The following is a 23854-nucleotide window of genomic DNA, read 5'->3' as shown; positions in this document are numbered from 1 at the left end:
AAATATGACCCTTCACCGTCCTTGACGTCACAAAAAATGTTTGAAACCCGCGAAGATTTGAAGATGAGGAACAAAGTTGAAGAATAATACAAACAAAAGTGATTTAACATTACTATATAACATGTAACGTTAATCAAAAAGGTTTCTCCAAAAATAAATTGTCTAACCAAGAGATAAAAGATCACAAGTTGATTATTTACTCCTTTTCAGAGGCGGATTTAGCCGAGCCCCGGGAGGATAGGGGCCCGCCCCCTTATATGGAATAAACGTCAAAACACGAGTACCCAAATTGCACCTTTTTAGCAAAAAGTAGATGCGAAAATTTTAGAGTCTGAATATATGTAAAAGCCTCCATTTCTTAAAAAAATGAATAGTCAGCATAGATTAGTCAAATTGTTCTAAATATTGAAAGAAATAAAACAAATAAGCTAAATGTGAAATTAAGGATGGATGCAATTTGGGTACTCCTTATTAGTCTTTATATTATGAAGTCATGTACGTTTGGAGGTCTGTGCAAACCATTTTTTTTATGATTTAGTAACTGAACTGTATAGATTCAAAATTAAATTGGTGGAACAATATAATCATAGTGATACATCTACAAAATAAACACAGAATAGTAACTTTTGTCGGAATCATACATAAACGTAGTTGAAAAAAAACTTGTCAAAATAGGTTCAATTTTGGTACACTTTACATGACATGATGACCTATGGATGGATGATACATAGATGTTTTTTTTTCATTTTTCACCCCCGACGTGGCCTACTTTGAAGCATTTTTTAAAATGCTGGATCCGAACCTGCTTTTGTTATTTTTAGCTGCCCACACCTTTGTCTTGTAATATAATGTCTTTTACACGAAAAGTGATCCGAATTCAGAGTTAAACATTTGTTGTTTTTCTTTTGCCTTAAGTTTTCTTATTATTTCTGCATTGTTTTATTCTGTGTTTTGGCAGTCTTATTTTTATAGTTTTGAAGTAATTTTTGGTTATATATTCTAGATTCTACATGTAGTTTTATCTAAGAGTTTTGTGTGTCATCTTGAGTGAGTGGACTGATATTCAGTTCGTCTATTTACTTTTGGATATCGATATTGTGCTCCTTTTATTAATTTCGATCTATCTTTATGACCTTTTTGTGTGGTTTTTTTCTATCGTGAAATTATTTATAAGCGGTGGAAAGACAATTTTATTTTTGTCAAAGTTTTGTTTGTTTTTCTATTACTTATTCATCATTTTTATTGCCACCATTCTTGCTTTTTCCGAAGTTTTCTTATGTCGCTGTAAGATGATGGACACACGTGTGCTTAGTGCGGTCTGTCCGCATTGGCATACGTTTCGGCTATTCGCTAAACGTGATCAAATATGAGTTTTGAAACTATATGATTATAAATTCTTTGTTTTTTTTTATCGTATCATATGAAAACGTTAATGAGTTTTGTAAATAAACGATGAACATCAAATGCATGGATGGATGACAATGATCATAGTCGATGCATGCATGTAGAACATATGCACACAACGCACAGAAAGACATAAAGCACCTTGTTTTGCACGACTTTAATACCTAAAACAATCCCTGATTCTTTTATCATAAGATGAAATGGAAGAACTCAATAGTTTCGGCTGTTTTTCCCCCAAGACATGTTGACGGCGTCTCCATGCATGGTCAACGGTAGTGTTTGGTCACGGACATGCCCTTTTTTGTTTAGATAAAACTTTCTGAAATCAAGTCATATTTGAATAGAAGAATATATGATCCAATATTAAAATACTTTATAATTAAACAAAATGTTTGGTTAATGATCCGAAATAAGTTTGAAAATATAGAAATGGACAGAGTCCTACAATACTCATATCCATAGAAAATTAAATTACAACTGCATGCAATTATGCAGACATGACTGTCAACATTATTTTCATATTTACTGTTGTTGTTATTGTTGTTATACTATCTTTATTTTGTTTGTAAATAACATATTGTGACCCATTTAACAGTTAAAGTGTAAACATGTATAATCAAAAATTTGTATAGCTTATATGCTATACAAATCCTTGGTATAATTTTCAATATAATTTCCTCGAAAAAAAATCACCCTTTCATACCGGCATAAAGTTATATATCGTAAACAAGGAACGAATTGTCACCAAAGCAAAGGGAAAGCGTCCCTTTCCTTTTAGCTGGAATATACGCCCACCATTTTCCATCTTAACATCTACCGTTTATTATCGTCAATTACAAGTTCACATAAACACGTCGGATAACTAGTAAGTTTCCTTCAACTTGTAAAACATGATATATCGTTACAAAAACATGTTAAAGACAGTAACGAGATTGACAATTATTTTGTATGCATTATATATCAAAGATCTTTTTTAAATAAAGACTATTAAGATTTATAAAAAGATATTAAAGGAGAAAATAAAAAAATACGGAAATTCAGAAAATAATGAATTTCCAGACGGTGTCCAAAAATATTAGCACGTTAAAGATATATTATACTTCATATATATATCGTTTTAGGATTGTGTATTCCAATAATTAATAAAGTTAACCTTCAACTCTTTGAGTACAGAAATGTCAAGGAGATTGTTCCTTTTTACTTTACTGCTCGTTTGTGCCAAACAATAGTCTCGAGGTTGTTGGAAGGGTTCGTATTGTTCATATAAACTACATTTTTACCCTTGTTCTTCTTCCTGAGCTCCCGTTCATCTGAAATGTAATGCATTGGCGGATTCAGCCATTTTTAAAAGTAGGTTCTAATCGAGGGTACAGGATGGCTTGGGTTTCCAATCATATGTCCCCATTCAAACTTAGCAATAATACTTTATTCCAAAAGCAATACAGCTTTTAGGATATATACACATAATTTTACATGAACCAATATAAGAATTTTTAAGAATATTAAATAAAAAAAAAAATGACACTATTTTTACAGATAGGAATATGTCTGTCTGGGTAGGAAGTCATGGTGTCCGCTACAGTGCAGAGTTTAGGAACATCATCTACGAAATTAACCCTGTGTACTTGCCTTGTGTTTACAAAGAGATGTTTGAAAACAATGCTACAAACACAATGAGAGAAAATGAAGATATAAATGAAGACGCAAAGACGCTAATAAAAGAGGCTACGAATGTCAAGACGACGGAGAAGGAAAATGTACAAAAGAACAGATGTTCAAGCGCTGTTCTGTATCAAGAGCCGAGTGAAAACAGTAAACAGGTATACTATAGAATAATAATTCAAAGGAACTTATAGACTACATATTATAGTTTGAAGGTAGAGAACATAGTAAGCAGGTGGCATATAATATAGTTTAGTTTAAACAGATTTAGTGGATTGGGAAACAAGTTTTGCAACTTATATTAATCCCTTTCCACTTTGCGGGTACGAGTGCTGCCTTGTAGCGGCAGTTTAAAGGTAGAAAACTGGTTTGAAGACGGTGCAGGTACTTCAGACTAAAGTGTACACGTACTACCCCTTTAAGTTTGAATAAAAACAAGTCCGACTATATATATATATATGATGTTTAGACGAGTTGTATATACATTATGTACACAGCCATGTATCACCATCATTGATGGCGATCCGATGGATACATCTGTTGTAGGGTTGTCACTGACTCAGACGTACTTATAAATATAATTATTTTCTGTGACTGTATCTTACATTAATTTGTAGGATCCTTTACTATAGATAATTTAGCTGATCTGTAACAATAACATCTTCATGCCTTATATATCATGTACTGCAGTACGCCGCTAGATTAAAACTGACGTGGAAAGGTAACACACGGCCAGCGAAAGCTCTTTTATTAAGAGCCCAGGTGGTCGTGTGGTCTAGCGGGACGGCTGCAGTGCAGGCGATTTGGTGTCACGATATCACAGTAGCATGGGTTCGAATCCCGGCGAGGGAAGAACCAAAAATTTGCGAAAGCAAATTTACAGATCTAACATTGTTGGGTTTATGTTTAGACGAGTTGTATATACATTATGTACACAGCCATGTATCACCATCATTGATGGCGATCCGATGGATACATCTGTTGTAGGGTTGTCACTGACTCAGACGTACTTATAAATATAATTATTTTCTGTGACTGTATCTTACATTAATTTGTAGGATCCTTTACTATAGATAATTTAGCTGATCTGTAACAATAACATCTTCATGCCTTATATATCATGTACTGCAGTACGCCGCTAGATTAAAACTGACGTGGAAAGGTAACACACGGCCAGCGAAAGCTCTTTTATTAAGAGCCCAGGTGGTCGTGTGGTCTAGCGGGACGGCTGCAGTGCAGGCGATTTGGTGTCACGATATCACAGTAGCATGGGTTCGAATCCCGGCGAGGGAAGAACCAAAAATTTGCGAAAGCAAATTTACAGATCTAACATTGTTGGGTTGATGTTTAGACGAGTTGTATATATAAATATATATATATTGGGGGTACTGGTACTATGTTGTGTCTTGTGTACTATTGTTTGTCTGTCTTTTTCTTTTTTTAGCCATGGCGTTGTAAGTTTATTTTTGATCTCTGAGTTTGAATGTTCCTCTAGTATCTTTTGGCCCTCTTGTACTACAGTCTACACGCTGATTTAATTTCAGATCTATATCAGCTCGCGTGCTCGTTTATATAAAGATAAAAAAATCAAAGGTATACATTTGTGTCATAGATTGACAGACTATAGTGTAAAGTTTCATGTACTACACACTTTACTTTTAATCCATCAGGCAAAATTGACATTAGATGGATTTTGGCTATTTTAGATACCTTTTTAGTCATGTAGTTCTTCAAATGTTTTAATTCTTATACATCCTTGGCTTTGAAATATTTGACTTTGAGCATTCCTGATGAATTGAGGTAAATCCAGAAAAACGCTTCGGACACACAAAGTTTACGAAGTGGTTTTTTTTCGGGGACGATACCGCTTCTGGTAGTCTATCAGTCCCCGAGGGTGTCATTGGCTCAGTAGTCCGTACTTTTGTATACTAACATGATTATTTCAAAAATAACTTTTCTTGAATTTTCATTTTATAAATTAGGAAAATAATCAAGAAACTTAAGGTTGAAACTCCGGCATTCGGAGAAAGTTAACATTAAATTGATTTGCCTATTACTTGCAATGTTGTAGCTGCCTTTTAGTCAAGTATGAATTGTGAAGGTACATCTACCTCTAGTAATCTAAATCAAATGCAGATCTAGACAAAGTGGAAATGGATAAGGGCATAAAAATAAAGGAGTTGTGGTATTTTGAATAAGAAACACCTGACCTGGGAAAAGCACATAAATAATGTGGAGATTTGCTTAACTTATAGAACTTGAAGCAGGATATGTATTAGACCGTTGGTTTCCCCGTTTGAATGGTTTAACACTAATAATTATTGGGGCCCTTTATAGCTTGCTGTTCGGTGTGAGCCTAGGCTCCGTGTTGAAGACCATACTTTGACCTTTAATGGTTTACTTTTATAAATTGTTACTTGCATGGAGTGTTGTCTCATTAGCACTCATGCCACATCTTCCTATATCTATTTACACCATATAAGGATTGTAAAGAAATCTCTTCTAAAATGGTTTGCACTACTTTTTTCTAGGATGAGTTCAGCGGATGGAAAACTTGCTCCACGGAACACTCTGCCACATCTGTTCATTGCAATACAACACAATTAGAGGATAGTGTGAAACATCGGAGCCACTCTGCTTCAGCCAAACTAAATACATCAAAGTCTGATTCTCCGTCACAAACTACACAAAAAGCGGGAAAGACCAAACAACTGAAAGATCGCTTTAGTTTTACTAGACCGGGCACAAACGGAGGAACTAGCACCCTATATCAGGACAGAAAGTCAACTGATCAACAGAAGACCACACAGTCTAATTACACTACCCCTGGATATACAAGTAGACCAACTAGTCCAATACAGTATAAATTTGTCCATTTTGAGTTTTCGGAAAACTATATAGAACAGTACAGGTATACAAATTAAAACACATATTAATTTACAGGGAAGGATCCAACTAATTCCAAACGGGGGGGGGGGGGGGGTCAACATTTTGTCTCCATTCAAAAGCATTGATCGTCAAAAAGGGGGATAGCAACCCCATGACTCCCTTTAAAAACAGTTGATTAGATAGCTTGTTGTTATTAAGTTATTTATTATAACTGCATACTAGTTAGAATGTTATAAATTTGGAATTATTCAAGATCAAAATTGAAATAAGTATATAGGACAAGACGTTTTACTTGCATGTCTTAGAATAGATGACGTAATCTGATGCAAAGAACAACATAATAATATCATGAACTTTATATGAAATGCATTTGGTGAACCCATCCCTTCAATATTACCGATCTAAATACAGAAAACAAATATCTCGTGTTACATGCTTGAACAAATTTTCTCTCGACATTTGATTGCAAACGGCAACTTTTTTTTTATTACAGCTTTTACATTAATGCTAGCAAGACAAATCTTTGTTTGGCTTGCTTGCTTTGTTTGTATCAATGTTTGCTCAAGCATGGCAATTAAGATAGGCGGGGCTTCAGCTTGTATACATCATACTTAAATTTTATTGGACGTTATGTTTGAGGTTAAGGACACCTAATCACATGACAAATAGTCTCACATGTTTCCTCACCTGTAAAAATACAATAATTTGTCAATGAAAGAAAAATATAAACTTTTTTCTTGTATGAGGCTGAGAAACTGGCCTTCAGCATTGACCTAATATTGTTTTTTTTTTATAACATATCAATCTATTAGTTCAGTCAGTTATTTCCATGTCTGCCCTTCCATTATGTAACTCAAGAAAATATTCAAAAAAATGGGAAACAATTGTATCGAGAGGAAATCGAGTGTACATTTTTTATGTTTAATAGGGTGTGTTTGAGATGAATATTTTGTCTTGAAAACGTACAAAGCAAGAGTATTTGATACATCATCTCGCTTCAGATTGTATCATTTTAATATAGCAAAGCTACAGGTTGACTTTATAACATAAAAAAAATCACAGTACTAAAAGATCTAAAAGATGAAATATAGGGGTGAAGTGAAATACCTATCCAATGGATCACAAAATCAGAGTAGGTGTGTTCGAATAGCTATTTTACTAAAAGTGCTTGACTACAGTCTTTAAGTTGGATATTTGAAGAAAAAAAATTGTCTTCCATTTCTACGATTGTGAAAATAAACTGGCGTAATGGGGAGATTATTTCGACGAAGTAAAATCCTGTCTGTATTGTATATTTACAGGTAAGGAAACATTTGAGAATATGAGTCATGGGATGTTTTAAAAATTAGTGTCCTTAACCTCAAACATAACGTCCAATAAAATTTAATTATGATGTATACAAGCTGAAGCCCCGCCTATCTTAATTGCCATGCTTGAGCAAACACTGATACAAACAAAGCAAGCAAGCCAAACAAAGATTTGTCTTGCTAGCATTAATGTAAAAGCTGTAATTCTATATAGAAAGATATTCTGTTTCCTATTCACGACAGAGTCTATCCATTTTTTTTTTATAAATCCTGAATGGTATACATATATGTAGTTGCTACTTAACTTGTTTGGGATTATTCTTTTTTGGAAATTTGTTTATTTCATTATTTATATCTCCACCATAATAACCGACTTTTCTGGGTCCTTGCACTCCTGTGGTGTTGGGTGGGTGATTTGTCCTTGTAGTAAGGGAGTGTTCATGGATACCAATTTACCTTGCAGCTTTCGAGTGTCACTCCGAATAACGGACCTAGGTATCAACACGAACATACGCTAGCTGAACATTATAATAGTAAAAAACTAAAAATACATGTTATCATGATGATGCTTAGCAGCTGTAAACACACATAAAAAGTGCAATGTATGCATACCGACACACCAACCACCAATGTGTATTACTAAGACATAATGTTAAGAACATGAAAGAAACAAAATAAAGGAAAAACCAAGTCAATTCTATCATATATGTGTGTGTGTAGTTTTTGGGTGTAATTGACCACTATACTAGAATTTTGTAGACAAGAATATACTATGGGGAAAATTGAGGATCTAACAATGAAGACTACCAGCACATGTGTTTGTAGACGACTTCCTAGTACCATAGTACCCAGCGTTCCTATGATGCCAATGTTTTGTACAACAGAGCCGTATTCTCAAGACAGCATCAAACTGAGAGTGGCTAGCTCATATCACTTGGATACACAAACCAGACACGACGCACAAAAAAAGAAACAAACAACACCCAAATTTACTCAGGTACAAAAATGAATAACATAATAAGTATAGATGTGGTTGAGCTTTTCTGGGAAAAAACTTTGCTTTTGGTTGATGCGAGTGTGTGTCTACATGTATGTTGTTTCGTGAATTTACATCCCTTGCTCATTGTATTACACAATGACGTATCTCATTATATACATAAATAAACAGACATTTCCGAGACTTATGATAGTCTCATTGTACTGACGTCAACGAGATGTAGCAAACCAAAGAGTAAGAAAAAAAAATTATTTTGGTGTTTCCATGTAAGACAAATTCGTCGGGGCCGGCCCATACGTTGCAGATAATTTATTTTCATTTTATGTAAATTTCAGTTTCAAAACCCACCACAATTATTGCATCTAACCATATATATAGAGTTACACTAAAGACAAGTTGTATTGTTTTCCTCTACATAGAGTAATTTTTATCTCAAGTTTAAAAAATGAGGAAGCACATTTTCTTAAGCCTGCTTATCTAATTATACTGTATACATTGATGTGATAAAACAAAAATCAATTTGACAAAATCTTTTGGTTTAAATTTACACATAAGGCCAACTAAAATTAATTAGTAGATTTTCATCCAAATTTTTGAAAAAAAATGGGGCGGGTGGGAGGATTTTATTTTTTAAATTTTATTTCATATGAAAACCTTTTGCATGTTTTGTGACGAGTTCTTCATATATATGCAAGTGAAATAATAAGCTTATATCATGTATTGTTAAGGCCGTACAGTGACTTATAGTTGTTAATGTCTGTGTCATTTTGGTCTTTTGTGGATACATGTAGTTGTCTCATTGGCAATCATACCACATCTTCTTTTTTATATACACAAGTATGAGGAATCTTACATAATTTTTCCAATCCTTAAATGAATATATCTAATTGCGGCTTTAAAAACTTAAGAACAAAAACGTGTGAGTTAGACTACCTACACCAAATGTATTTGGGTTTCTAAACAATGGTTTGTATTTCCATAAAATGAAGCATATGCATTGGTATGCAACACAATTATTATGAGTACAGAATAAAATGAAAACTCAGAGAGTGTTGAAAATAATAGGGTTGGTACTTTATATGCAAGATGAAAATATAATTATCATGCAAAACATGAACTTTATAATAAAAAAAAGTTGTTGTTTAATGACTCTTTTTGGGTGTATTGGGACATTTGCTGTTTGTCAACATAAAAAGACAGCCATTGGTGAAATCAAAGGGCTTGCATAAATAAAATGCATATGTTAGTCAACTTTTTAAATTCAATAAACGGTCATAAATCTGACAAGTTTGTGCTTGTGTTTCAATATCTTTAATCCAGTCATGTTTTCTGTATCAATGGTGTCCACGAATCTTGCGCTTTGGGTATCATTTACAGTTTAAATTTCCTGAGACAAAGTCATTGCATAAATAAAAAAGTCCGCAGTTTTCCGTAATCACAGAAATTTGTGACATATTTGCAGTCTTGGAAACAGCGTGTTTCTCGTAACACCAATATTTCACGTCATTCTCGTTACCAATCTTTACTCTCGGAAGATGATGTTGTCATCATAGAGCAGCGGAAAGGTCGACTTAATCATTTTTGTTCGATTTACTTGAGGTACAAAACCGAAATTTGAAACAGGAAGCTTTGAGGATGAAACGAAATTTTAACGGTTACCGGTAACGGGAATGAACGAAATCCGGAAATCGTAAATTTTATAAAATAAAAAAATTGGGGGCGGGACGATTTCAGAGGGGCGGGCGGGGATGAAAATCTATCAATTAATTTTAATTGGCCTAAAGGAAGTTAACATATTTATGATGCGTATATGATATCGTATATCTGTTTCCACACCACAATTCCATTTTTTTCTCTCAATAAAATACATTTTAAGTAATAATTTTCAACATGTCAATTTCAGTTCTCAGAAAGACAAAAGATACACCAGAAGCAAGTATGTGAAAACAAATCACCACATTTTCTGCTTGGTCACAATGGTGTTCTTAAGATGGAGTACTATAACAATCCGTTGGTTATAGACAATACTGGTACGTCATCAACGAGTAAATCTTCAGGCTCATGTCGCAGCAGACCATCAATACCTAACAATGCACGTGGACACACTCATCCAAACTCTGCTAGTTCTCAATATCCGCGCGTTTATCACAAGAAATGATATGTATTTTTCTTGTTGTTTTTTTAATTGCATGATTCATGTTTTCACTTTCATCTGTTGAAATATTAAAATATAAATAGAGTTAATATCTTAAATTTCGTATGAAGGACTGTCTTTTAAATTAGCTTTAAATACTTTGATTTGGGCCCCGTACTATACGTAGCGTCCTTGTCATTTGCCTTTAGATGTCTGCTTTTGTCGCTCAGTATATATATATCAAAGTGAAAGTATCTTCATTTACTCTGAAGTTTATCATAAAACTATTAACTAGTATACGAAAGAACAATTGGAACAATTTCGAAATATTTGGGACGACCTCCTAAGAAAATAAAGTATCTATTAAATGGAAAAAAAAGAAAATTTAGTGCAATCATGATATTGCCAGCATTTGACTGAGGATCATTTTGGAGTTATGCAGCCACCTACAAAAAGCCGATATCATTCTTGTATATATTTTTTTTGATTAACGGACTTAACGCGTGTCAAAGTTTACTTTTACGATTTAACTTGACCTATATAATGTCACTTTAGTTTGGGAAAAGATCTGAGAAAAGATACATCATAGCAAGGATTTGTATCATAGCCTCTCAGAAAAATATCGGTATATATATCGATTATAACACGCTTCTAGAGTGATCAAATTTTTGTCTAAGATCAAAGTCTATAATAATTGATTCGTAGAATGCACATGTATGCTATTAAAGAAGGTATAATTTTATGTATGTATTGTCTGAAGGCCCATATGGTACACTCTCTATTACGAAAATCTTCTGGGTTGTTTTTTTAAGGAGAAAACACATTTTGTAGAATATTTCAAGAACTCCTTTATTCGCTGTGTTACCTATTGTATGTCAAAGAATATAGGGTAGGGAGAATTTGTGTGTCTGAAAGATATTGTTTTCGTTTCACGCGTCACATTTATAGTTGCTTGCAGTCTTTCCTTTTTTTGAAAAAAAATGTTATGTACTCTAATTTCTTTTTTCAACGATTCTTTTAAATTTATTTTATTTCTGAAATCAAGGATTAGTATAGTACTGTAACTAAGACTATAAAAATTCTTAGTAAAAATAAATCTATAAATGACAATTCAATGCTTTTAATTGGATCACACCTAAGGAGATCTGAGTGAGAAAGATTAAAACGCTTAACTAAAATCTAGAAAATTTCGAGTAGATGTAGTTTCCCGTTACCATAAATACATTCTAAATATAGAAATGATATAGTGGAGTCCTGCATTTTAATTGGTTCGTAAAATTAGCAGACAGACTTTTTACCACGGCTAAACCGTGGTATTTCATCGTGATTTCATCATAAATATTCTTTTGTAGTAACCGCTATAAAAAGCCAATACGTTTGAAATATTCATTACACCACAATATGAAATAGATTATGTATCAGTAGAAAAATAGCAAAAGTGGAAGTCCTGTACTAATTATGTGACCAAGAAGATCCAGACAAACGACCTCTCCGTCGTTTAGACATGCTAGTAAAGACTGAATTGTTCGATGTTGAAGTGGGCACAGGGAATATTCGCTGAACAGATCCGAGAAAAAAATTAACCATGGCGAGGACTTGCGCAAAAGATTTACACAATCTATTGAGGCATCTAGGCAAACTGTCGGGAGGGCAGGCCAGTATATGTGACTGGGACCCAGATGATTGTTCCACATTTCAGCTGGAAATAGCCCCTTCTGGGGGTCTATATGCAAGTGGCAAGTTTAAATTCACGGTAGGTACAAACATTAGTATTTTTAGAATCTCCTTAGCTGAAGTACTACTTTACTTTTTTATTTGTAATACAGTGCTCAGTTAAAATCAACTCTCAGCTAGGTTACTTCAATAAAGAAAAAAATTACTCGGATGTCCTAGCTAAATATATGTCTTCTCCTTCTTCTATTTAGGGAATTAAAATTATTCATATGCAGTTGCGGATTCAGTGGGGGGACGGTCCTTGGGTTTGATCCCCCTTTTTTGACGATCAATTAATTAATGCATTTGAATGGGGATATATGGACTTAGAACTCCCCTTTATCTTAGGTTGGGGCCCACCTTTTTAAAATGATTTCATCCACCCCGACATGTATCAAATTCATTAGATATCTTTATCGGTCCTTATACCATACTGAGCAATGTATGCTTGTTATACTTTTGTATTATTTTTTAGTGTGCCTATAGTGTCAATCTCCTCGGCATTTTTTTTTTATTTATCTCCATAAATTTCCATATCTTAAAATGTTTTTAGCTTATACTGATGTTTGAGTCTTGATTTCATTTCATTTACCGAAGGATTTTGAATGAGTAAAACCATTTTCATATAAATTTCAAGTCGGTTTCGCTATCATGTGTCAAAGGGACCACGCAACTAACACACCATCGTCCTATTCGCATTCTGTTCCTTTCTCAATTTTCATCATATTATCAGTCATATGGTGCCGTGTCGTGGTTTTTCTGTTTAACTGATATGAATAAAAAAAAAAGGACAGATTGATGTGGGTGAACCAGGAGAAACGGCGGATAATTTTGATTTCCACGAAATAATAAATAATAAAAATGGCCCTGCTGCTAAATAGAAACACAGGAACACGACACTTAAATAGTATTAAATATTTAATACCCCTGCTTACGTAGAGGACAGAGAGGTAAAAAATAATCATTAAGGTTACAACTTAGTATTTACGAAGTCTTCTTCTGTCACAAGGTGTACAAATAAGACAACTTTCTAAAAGTCAGTGGTTGGCTAATGGTTGGTATTATGAGATATCCGAGTTTTAACAATAATTTCAATATGTTAGACACAACATAACCATGCACTAATAAGCTTCTTTTTTATGTTTTCAGATTAACATTTGCACAGAAAATTATCCAGATATAGTACCCGAAATCATCTGTACAACTCCAATATACCATCCAAATATTGATACCATCGAAAATAGCTTTGAAGATACCAACATTTGTGTGAGTTTACTAGACGAGTGGACCGAGGATAACGATCTTGATGACTGCGTCCAAGCCTTGTTGTTTTTGTTCTATAATCCCAACACCGAAGACCCACTTTGCCCACTTATATGTCCAGCTATTACTGAGGATGAGTTTGAGGACAATGTCAGAAGATCTTTGGAAGGGGGAGATGTTGAGGGACAATCATTTGAAACAAATTATGGTTACATCGATAACAAAATAGTTAAGTCTGACGATAATAATAAAGAAGAGATCCAGATAGATGATGACAAAGTTTTCGAAACAGCAGATTTACAAGAGAAATCAGAAGAAATTACCGCAAAACATGAAAAAGAAGTTGGTGATTTAAACAATAATGAAGGTATCCAGGAAAGTAATTTTGAAATAGACGAAGTCAAAACCGACAAAACATCAAACGAAAATGCTAACGATGACAAGGAGATATTAACTGCAGGAAATTTGGAGCCTCAAGATAGACAACAAAAGGAAACAAAACTTTTAGATCAAAATGACTACAAAATAAAAGCTACAACAGAATTACAACCACGTGACCAAGTATCTACATTTTACACAAGATACTCAAAACATCCAAATAATATTACACAACTATACCAAACATTTGGCAGTCTAGTCCCTTATCCTATCCTTATTTCAGTTATGTGCACATATTTTATAAGAAGGGTATATAAATGGAGATGATATCAAGGTGCTATTATATTACACGGTGCATATAAAAGAGATTGTGTGCAATAGTCAGTTTTAACTTATCTACATGTGTCTTTCATTTTCCATATATTTTTTTTTTTATTATGACAGAATTAATTTATACTAATAAAAGTGTTTGCCATTAAATGAACAAGTCTCATTAATACCTTTATATTGTATATTCTCTATCAAAACCGAAGTAGCAACAGAACCTCAAGAATGCAACTACATTGTATGTTGACCATACAATATAAAATGCCTTTTCCGTCTGTCATTTATATGTCTTTTGTCATTGACCTCATTTTCATGGTCCACGGACTGCTTAAAAAGTTTTTGGAATCTTTGTTATGTGAAAAACTAACTTCTTATAATTAATCGGATAACTATTTTTTTGGTATATATATGGGTCCCTTGCAAAAGAGGCGAAAGATACCAGAGGGACAGTTAAAGAGGTAGAACGAAGACAAACAGACACATGGCACAATATAGAAAACTAAAGACGAAGCAACACGAACCCCACCGAAAACTAGGGGGTGTTCTGAAAGGGTAAGCAGATCCTGATCCTCATGTGACACCCGTCGTGTTGCTCATGTTATTACAAACCCGGTAAATAGTCTAATTCAGAAGTTCACATATATGACAAGGGAAGGGGATTGCAAGGTATACATATCCGTCAGACAGCACCTGGCCTTGACCTCGTTTCTAGATCAGTGAACAAAGCTTAAGTTTTCATGGTCAAGTCAGTTTAAGCAAAATTTCATCTGTATGTTTGGTGAATAAAAGATTGTAAGGTTTACATGTACGACTGGTAGGATTTATCTAACCATGATCTCATTCCATGATTCAGTATAATGTGTACATGTACGACTGTTAGGATTTATCTTACCATGATCTCATTCCATGATTCAGTGATCGATTTTAAGTTTTTATACGACCCCAAAATTTTATTGCGATCGTATGATGTCGTCGTCGACTGCGTCGTCCGAAGACACATTGGTTTGCGGATAATAACTTTAGTTTAAGTAAATGGATCTTTATAAAAAAAATTCAGAAGGTTCAATACCACAAAAGGAAGGTTGGGATAGCGATTTTGGGGATGATGGTCTCAACCGTTTAGAAATTAGGGGCCCAAAACAAACAATTAGAGAGTTTGGACTCATTTTAGGGGTTATGGGGCCAAAGTTAAGGAATTAAGGGCCAACCAGGGGCCGACACAAGCATTGTTCTAGTTTCCAGACAATAACTTGTGTGTAATTGCATGGATCTCTGAAACTGTACCACAATGTACCATATAACAAAGGGGAGGCTGGGATTGAGATTTGGGTTAATTGCCCAAAATATGTAGGAATTAGGGGCCAAAAACAAAAAATAAGCATGTTTCTAGTTTCCAAACAATCATGACCACTACTTGTGTTTAAGTGTATGGATCTCTCTGAAATTGTACTACAAAGGAAAGCATTTGATTGAGTTTAAGTGTTATTGCTCATTGTGGGGGGGGGGGGGGGGGGAGGGGGTTGCAATTTTTGTTAAGGGATTCCTTTTTTTTTCAAAAATTTTCAAATTTTGAATTTGAAAAGTTTCAAGAAGAAATCTTCAATTGCACAATAGAAAATAGATTTGTTTCATCTTTGCCCACATTTATTTTGTGACAAAAACCTATAATACCGGTATGTCAAAATTTTTATCACAATCCAAATTCAGACAGTATCAAGCTTGAATATTGTGACCAAATTTGCCCCAACTGTTCAGTGTTTGACCCCAGTGGTCGTATAAAGCTGCGCCCTGCGGAGCACCTGGTTGTTGTTTAGTCTGTTTCTCAGATAACCCGAATAATCCAGTCCCTTCCTGTAATCAATCTCTACTTGCGAGGTTAATGAAGAAATCGTAGATCAGGGGGAATATAAAGACTGGATTAATCGGGTTAGCAATGTCGCCGCTCTATTTGATGTGTGTTATGATAGTAAAGTGTACATGCGTGTCTAGCGGGCTTCATTTGACTTTGACTCATTTGTATGAATCAATTCGGTCAATGTTTAGTTATCTTGTGAGCGGGTTTCATTTGACTTTGACTCATTTGTATGAATCAATTCGGTCAATGTACATGGTTAGTTATCTTGTTTAGGTCTGTTTCTGAGATTATATGAGCAAAAAGCTTACTACTACTAGTAGTATCAGGTGTATGATAACTTGTAACCGTAAGGTATACATGATCATACATGACTGTCTGGCATGGTTCATATGACCTTGACCTCATTTACAAAGTAATAGTTAACAGTTTTAACTTCACTCGTACTTTGTCATGTTACAAATTATAATAAATGTCAAAACTTATGAAAGTAGGTTTCATACTTAAAACCAGCGAAGTAAACACTGAATTACATGTAATGAAAGCAGTTCATTGTTTTGGTTTTTTATTATTTAAAAATATTTGTATCAAATAGGTGGTCGAAATTTTCACTAACTTAGTTTAAAATCGTTTGCATAATTTCTTTTTCGGTGGTTCAGGCTTACATTCATATTGGGTTAGATCGTCAGTAAGTTTAGAATTCTCTACCCATCCATAATTTGGGTGGAAATAACAGCCTTCGACTGTTCCTCCTTTCAAGGAACTTTGAACATTTTCTAAAAACTGGTTCTCTGAAATGTCGCCATCTGCTAGTCTTAATGAGTCGGTTGTATTTGGTTGGTAGAATAGGTACAATAAGGCTTGGATACAGTCATCAAGTCCATTTACTGGTTTCCAGTCATCTAACATGCTGACACAAACATTTGATATGAGATCATTGTCGTCTGGTTCCAATGTATCGATATTTGGATGATAAATCGGTGTGATACACTTAATATCTGGTTGGAGAATAGGGTAGAATAATTCAACAACGTCAAACTGAAAAAAAAGTAAAACAAATGAATTATTCATTTTTCAATGAACTTATTATGTTTTAATGGATATATGTCAACGTACGTATCCCCATTCCATTTCACACTGAATACGTGTTGCTTATTGGTAATTAAAAATAATTACGATTATTACATTCTCTTTCTCTTTTAGTAATAATAGGTAAAGAAAGTTCTAATATCGTAGAAGAGAGATGAACACTCATAGTTTCAACTTCATCTGTTTCGAAGGTGTATAAAATATGTACAACAAATTCCATGCGCCCGAAGCGCTTTTATTTGGATTTATCATGAACCCCGAATGTGTGAAACCGAAGGATGTTTTATACACATGACATAATAATATCAAACAAATAAAATATTTTCTTCATTTTTGATTCTCGATACCACTTAGCATGACACGCAAAATAATGTTAACTATAAACTGGAGTTTCAATAACCAAATAACGCATCACGGTATTGTGTTGTGCTACTTTTACTTGGAATTAGTCGTATATATATGTGTATACATGATCGATTTGTCAAACAATAAAAAGATGTAAAGATGAAAATTATTTTATAAGGAAATACATTTTTACATTAATCTGACATAAAAAAAAAAACATAAAAACTATAAAAATTCAAAATAACTGATTACTACATCATGAAATACGAAAAAAAACCAAACATTATTTGATGCCTTTAAAGACATTAAGTTTGGTTTTAACTTTAATTTCAATATTGCCTGTATCCATTGTTACAAGATGGGATTTTATTTTTAAAAAATCACCCACAGTATTACAAAACCGTTCGAGATTTATACAAATGAGCGTTTATAAGTTCAGAAATTGATAGAAACTAAGGTTTCAACTTCCTTAAGCAAAGTTAACCTCAGATGGATCTTCCTATTACCATCAGCAAAGTTAACCTCAAGTGGATCTTCCTATTACCTCCAGCAAAGTTAACTTAGGTGGATCTTCCTATTACCTCCAGCAGAGTTAAACTTAGGTGGATCTTCCTATTGTCTCCAGCAAAGTTAACCTTAGGTTGATCTTCCTATTACCGGTAATATTGTATGTCCCTTACAGCAGATTTCAGTGAGTATGAAGCTATAGGTAATATCTTTGGTTAGCTTGCGTGTTAGCTGAACCGTGAAGTCATTGTTAGGTAGGTAAACTACCCTCCTTTAATAGTAGACTAGCCCAACAGATAACCAATCTATCTCTTTGTAGGACTAAGCTACTTTAAAAGGAGGGTAGTATACCTTACCTAACAATGACTTCACGGTTCAGCTAACAAGCAAGCTAACCAAAGATATTACCATTAGCTACATACTGACTGAAATCTGCTGTAACTTTAGGTGGATCTTCTTATTACCGGTATTATTGTATGTCCCTTAACCTTAGGTGGATCTTTCTATTACCGGTATTATTGTATATAGATATAGGAAGATGTGGTGTGAGTGCCAATGAGACAACTCTCCATACAAATAACAATTTAAAAAGTAAACCATTATAGGTTAAAGTACGGCCTTCAACACGGAGCCTTAGCTCACACCGAACAACAAGCTATAAAGGGCCCCAAAATTACTAGTGTAAAACCATTCAAACGGGAAAACCAACGGTCTAATCTATATAAACAAAACGAGAAACGAGAAACACGTATATATTACATAAACAAACGACAACTACTGTACATCAGATTCCTGACTTAGGACAGGTGCAAACATTTGCAGCGGGATTAAACGTTTTAATGGATCCAAACCTTCTCCCTTTTTCTGAAACAATAGCATAACATCACAACAAAGAAAAACATACGATAAAATATCAATTGGCAGACTTAACTCAATCAAAAAACGTATGATTAAACAATGAACGAATAAATTTGATCTGCGATATCTGAATACAAATGCACAGTTAATTAAATATTAGAGACAAACATTCATGACCAAAAAGCTAACAAACAAATTCAAAAACAGGACATGACTGAGAAATATTTAACCAATCAATGTTCACTTTAGAAAAAAACCGTTTTTTTTATAATCTTGAAGTTTATACAAATGTTGTAAGAATAAGTGAAGATATTACAAATAATCAAAGCTGGTGTACAGACAAGATCCGTATAAATAAAAAATGACAAAAAAGCATTATAAACAGTATCAACAGGTCGAATTAACAAGAAAATACGATTTAAGAGTACTCGCAGTTACTGACAGCTAGTTAAAAGCCAAAACCAATTAATAATAAAAAATCATGCATCAGAGACTAAAATCGACTAAAACACATCACAGGGATTTAGTATTTTAACGTCATTAATAGTCAAAGAAGACATGACTTGTGCAATGCCAAAAATAAATGTATCGACAGGTAGTAGTATAGTGAAGAGCGACTTCTATAGAAATAAAAGTTAACGTGTCTGTGTCTCTATACATCTCGCCTCAAAAGATTTGTCCCTTAACCTTAGGTGGATCTTCCTATTACCGGTATTATTGTATGTCCCTTAACCTTAAGTGGATCTTCCTATTACCGGTATTATTGTATGTCCCTTAACCTTAGGTGGATCTTCCTATTACCGGTATTATTGTATGTCCCTTAACCTTAGGTGGATCTTCCTATTACCGGTATTATTGTATGTCCCTTAACCTTAGGTGGATCTTCCTATTACCGGTATTATTGTATGTCCCTTAACCTTAGGTGGATCTTCCTATTACCGTTATTATTGTATGTCCCTTAACCTTAGGTGGATCTTCCTATTACCGGTATTATTGTATGTCCCTTAACCTTAGGTGGATCTTCCTATTACCGGTATTATTGTATGTCCCTTAACCTTAGGTGGATCTTCCTATTACCGGTATTATTGTATGTCCCTTAACCTTAGGTGGATCTTCCTATTACCGGTATTATTGTATGTCCCTTAACCTTAGGTGGATCTTCCTATTACCGGTATTATTGTATGTCCCTTAACCTTAGGTGGATCTTCCTATTACCGGTATTATTGTATGTCCCTCAACCTTAGGTGGATCTTCCTATTACCGGTATTATTGTATGTCCCTTAACCTTAGGTGGATCTTCCTATTACCGGTATTATTGTATGTCCCTCAACCTTAGGTGGATCTTAATTCCTATTACCGGTATTATTGTATGTCCCTTAACCTTAAGTGGATCTTCCTATTACCGGTATTATTGTATGTCCCTCAACCTTAAGTGGATCTTCCTATTACCGGTATTATTGTCCCTTTCTATCATGTAATTCTTCGACTGTTTCGATTGTTGAACCTTCAATCACGAATGTGTGAAAGTTCAAACTGAAGGATGTATAAGAATCGAAACAGTTAAAGAACTTTTGTATTGAGCAGGGACTTTAGTAAAGACTTTTCCTGTATAGGGACATAATGTCGAACCCCCCCTTTTATAAGATTTGCATATGTTGGAACCCACTTTTAAAAATGACCGGATCCGCGCCTGCCTGCATCATCAATAAATTCGAATATATGGTTTTCTATATATACTATGATCGAGTAAATGCATTTTGAATGTTGCTTTTTCGATATTCTAATAGCCGAAAGGCACATCGTCTTATTAATATTTTTAAATGTGTTAGAGTGGAAAAAGGAATTCTATGATGAGAAAATTGCGACAAAATATTTGTTGGACAAACGGGTGGACAATGGGATTTCAATATAGCCCCAAATAAGGAATAATTAAACATGAAAGTTAACGATTGATACGAAACATTAAAACAACATTTACCATCGTGAAATTTCAGACTTATTGATTGCAAAACTATACCGGGAGACGAACACGAGGAAGGAATATCAGTCTATAATAAATGAAAGGGACCTAGTTTCAGTCTCTCCACAATTTTATCTCCATTTTTCATTGGTCCTTTTTAAGATTTAAAAAAATCCATTTTTCTTAAGTATTCAGGGTCTGATATTTGACGCTAGTCTAATAACCATGCAATTTCCAAAAGGGTTTATCATAACAATATTACCTTAAATTTGAATTTTCCGCCTTTATATGGTCCATCCGATGGGCTCACTTCCACGACAAATTTCGATATATCAGAAGAATTCCAATCACAAATTATCGCCTGTCCATCAGAAAGTTTGTCTATATTGTTCATTAAATGATAGAAGTCTTTAGTTAAACATCTATTCATTATCAATAAAATATTCAATCAATATTGGCATGCTCTACAATGTGTAAATGGTAAATATGATCAATAAATGTGTAAAACCCATGTGATTATGATATACAGATTTGTTTTGATTCTATATTTAGACTTGACACCAGTCTTTTAACCCGGGTATTTTTAAACATCACTATATAGATATAAGAAGATGTGGTACGAGTGCCAATGTGAGACAACTTTCCATCGAAGTCAAAGTAAACCATTATAGGTCAAAGTATGTAAAATATATATTTGAGTCAATTAATCAGATTTTTTTTGCTATATATACAAACTTCATGGGAGCGTAGCAGGAGCTATATATTACAAAGGAGTAGGTTCAGTAAGACCCCTTTTCGGCCCCAAAATATAGCAGTTTTACAAAATTGTGAAAATGTAATCGTAAAGTTATTTATTGGAAAGTAGAATGATTCTGCTACATAATATGGGCTGTTTTTGACAATACAGTGCACATACATCGGGTGCTAGCATCATTAAGTCATGCTAAATTACTGAAATCTTCACAATTTTAGCTTTTTAGTTACATTTTAGACGGTTTCCGTCTTAAATGAAAGTGGCCGCATTCATCTTCATTCTTAATATTGAAATGTAAGTTGTATTTGATGATAATACATAATATATATATATATTATAAAGGTTGAAAATGAACACGGATGCGACCACTTTCATTTTTGACAAAAACAATCTGAAAAGTGACGATTTTTGGCATATTTGATAGATTTTTCATAATTAAGCGTTTTAAATGACTTAGGCAGCAACCATTTGATTTTTTTTTTTTGGGGGGGGGGGGGGGGGGGGGGGGGGCTATGGTTTTTTTTTTGGAAAAAAAAGTTTGTTTCCAGTTTTTGGAGAAAAAAATAATTTGTTTTTGATTCTGAGAAAAAAAAATGTTTGTTTCACCCTCAGCTGCCACTATATGTAATGCTAAAATTGAAAGAAAAAAATTGTTTTCGACTTGTCGCGAAAAAAATAGATTGTTTTTCCAAAAAAAGTTTGTACAGAAAAAAAAACATAGCCCCCCCCCCCCCCCCCCCCCCCCCCCCCCGAAAATCAAATGGTTGCTGCCTTAATTAGTCAAATTTTTTCACATTAACTAATTGAATCAATTGAAATAGACACTTAAGTGTTTAAAAAGTGTCTAAAATATTTCGTTAGATGAACTTGAAAATTGAGGCTAAAATCGGCCCTTACCGGACCTACTCCTTTAATAAACGACAATCTGATTTGCTTTGAAAGATTTGTTTGTCTACGCTGTGACGTGTCTACTTGAACCTTTACGTACGCGACGCCTTTTGTATAAATCAAAGGACCCTTTACGCTTGATAGCCGTCGTGACACTGTAAGATATATAGCGAATAATACATGGCAAAATCCGTATCATATGCCGTATCATCCCGAGATACCAATATCAGCCCAGAGGACCTTTAGGCCCGAGGGCTGATATTGGGTTGAGGATGATACGGCATGTGATACGGATTTTGCCATGTTTTATACGCTTTATCATATATTTCAACAGGAGAGTATATATATGAAACTGCTTTCTGATCCCTAGCACATGAGTTACCTTCAGTTCTACTTTTGTCTTGAACTGCTCAATTACTCATCCGAAGCACCTGGGTTACCTTACAATTTGCGTGCTGTGTTTTAAAAATATTTTGTGTATTGGTGTTTTTTTGTGTGCGTTTTGTATGGTATTTCATTGATTTGATTTTTTTATAGTTGCATTTCGTGTCGTCAGAAATATGAAAATTCGACGTTTGTGACGTCACATTCCAAACAATGACGTTATTTAATAAATTGCGTCACGTCCGGATGACCGTTCATTTAGGATCAATTTTTGAGGAATTTTTTTTGAAGAAAACATTTTCTGGAGAAGCTTTCATAAATTAAAACGGATTTTAAAAAAAATGAGTAGGGGTGTGATAAAGGGTATGATAAAGGATGCGCATCAAAATTGGGCGATATGGATTAAACAGCAGGCTATTTATCAAATATTCAGAAGTACTGTATTTACTACTAATTATATATGATAAAAAAAAACATAGCACAAGGGGGTCATTATTTTTATTGACCGTTCATAATCTAGTCCAGACTTTTACTTCAAATATTGTTTTTGAAAATGTGAAACAGCGATGATAAACTTAACATATAAGAAAAAGAGTGAATGAGATTGAGAAAAAGAAAAGAAAAGACTTGATCGACATCGATTTGATTGACTGTAGCTTGCTTAACGTCCAGTGGTAAATATATCAGGAATATTTTGAATTTTTCAAACAGTTTACATCATAATGTCCATGTGTATAGCAAGAAGTTTCAAGTTGATGCGAATACAACTTCGTGGTCAACCTTCAATGATTAATGAAATCTGGGTTGAAACCCTAATTTAGCATATATATATATTTTTTTTTTATGTCAACATCATTATTAAAATGTATACTAAGTTTCAAACTGAAGTTAAAATTAAAATAAATTGAAATTAAAGTTTCCACAACTTAATTAACCGTAATACATAACATGAAATCTTAATAATAGTTATGAACAGACAGATGCACAGATCGGAAAACATCATCCCTGTCAGACCCTGATATCGAAGGTGTGATATAATAACGATAAAAGATGCTAAAGGTGGCAAGTAATAACATAGCTCACATACCCAATTGGGAAATCTAAACTAATAACATGAAATCACAAAATAAAAGTTATTTCAAC

The 23854-nt window shown here is 33.9% G+C and overlaps 3 protein-coding genes across 4 annotated transcripts; 2 read left to right on the top strand and 1 right to left on the bottom strand.

Moving 5' to 3' along the window:
* Position 1: 1 nt before the first annotated feature.
* On the top strand, positions 2-11135 carry LOC139481508 (uncharacterized). 2 transcript variants are annotated; one of them, XM_071264884.1, is made up of 5 exons: positions 2-98; positions 2941-3224; positions 5598-5977; positions 8022-8259; positions 10163-11135. In XM_071264884.1, the coding sequence occupies exons 2-5, from the start codon at positions 2949-2951 to the stop codon at positions 10415-10417; spliced, it is 1149 nt and encodes a 382-aa protein (XP_071120985.1). In that variant the 5' UTR covers positions 2-98; positions 2941-2948; the 3' UTR covers positions 10418-11135. The 2 variants fall into 2 exon arrangements, with proteins under 2 accessions (XP_071120985.1, XP_071120986.1); XM_071264885.1 differs by having other exon boundaries at positions 31-123.
* Positions 11136-11678: 543 nt separating this feature from the next.
* Positions 11679-14227, top strand: LOC139481509 (uncharacterized). The gene is made up of 2 exons (XM_071264886.1): positions 11679-12146; positions 13256-14227. Exons 1-2 carry the CDS (start codon positions 11979-11981, stop codon positions 14072-14074), a joined length of 987 nt encoding a protein of 328 aa, XP_071120987.1. The 5' UTR covers positions 11679-11978; the 3' UTR covers positions 14075-14227.
* A 2247-nt stretch (positions 14228-16474) lies between these two features.
* Positions 16475-21180, bottom strand: LOC139481512 (NEDD8-conjugating enzyme Ubc12-like). Its single transcript, XM_071264893.1, has 2 exons — positions 20948-21180; positions 16475-16964 (listed from the first exon to the last, which is right to left on the bottom strand). The coding sequence occupies exons 1-2, from the start codon at positions 21113-21115 to the stop codon at positions 16548-16550; spliced, it is 585 nt and encodes a 194-aa protein (XP_071120994.1). The 5' UTR covers positions 21116-21180; the 3' UTR covers positions 16475-16547.
* Positions 21181-23854: the final 2674 nt, after the last annotated feature.

This window comes from Mytilus edulis, chromosome 7 (assembly GCF_963676685.1).
Source record: "Mytilus edulis chromosome 7, xbMytEdul2.2, whole genome shotgun sequence".
Taxonomy (NCBI): domain Eukaryota; kingdom Metazoa; phylum Mollusca; class Bivalvia; order Mytilida; family Mytilidae; genus Mytilus; species Mytilus edulis.
The sequence above is the reverse complement of the archived record's forward strand: the minus strand, read 5'-3'. Positions and strand labels throughout refer to the sequence as shown.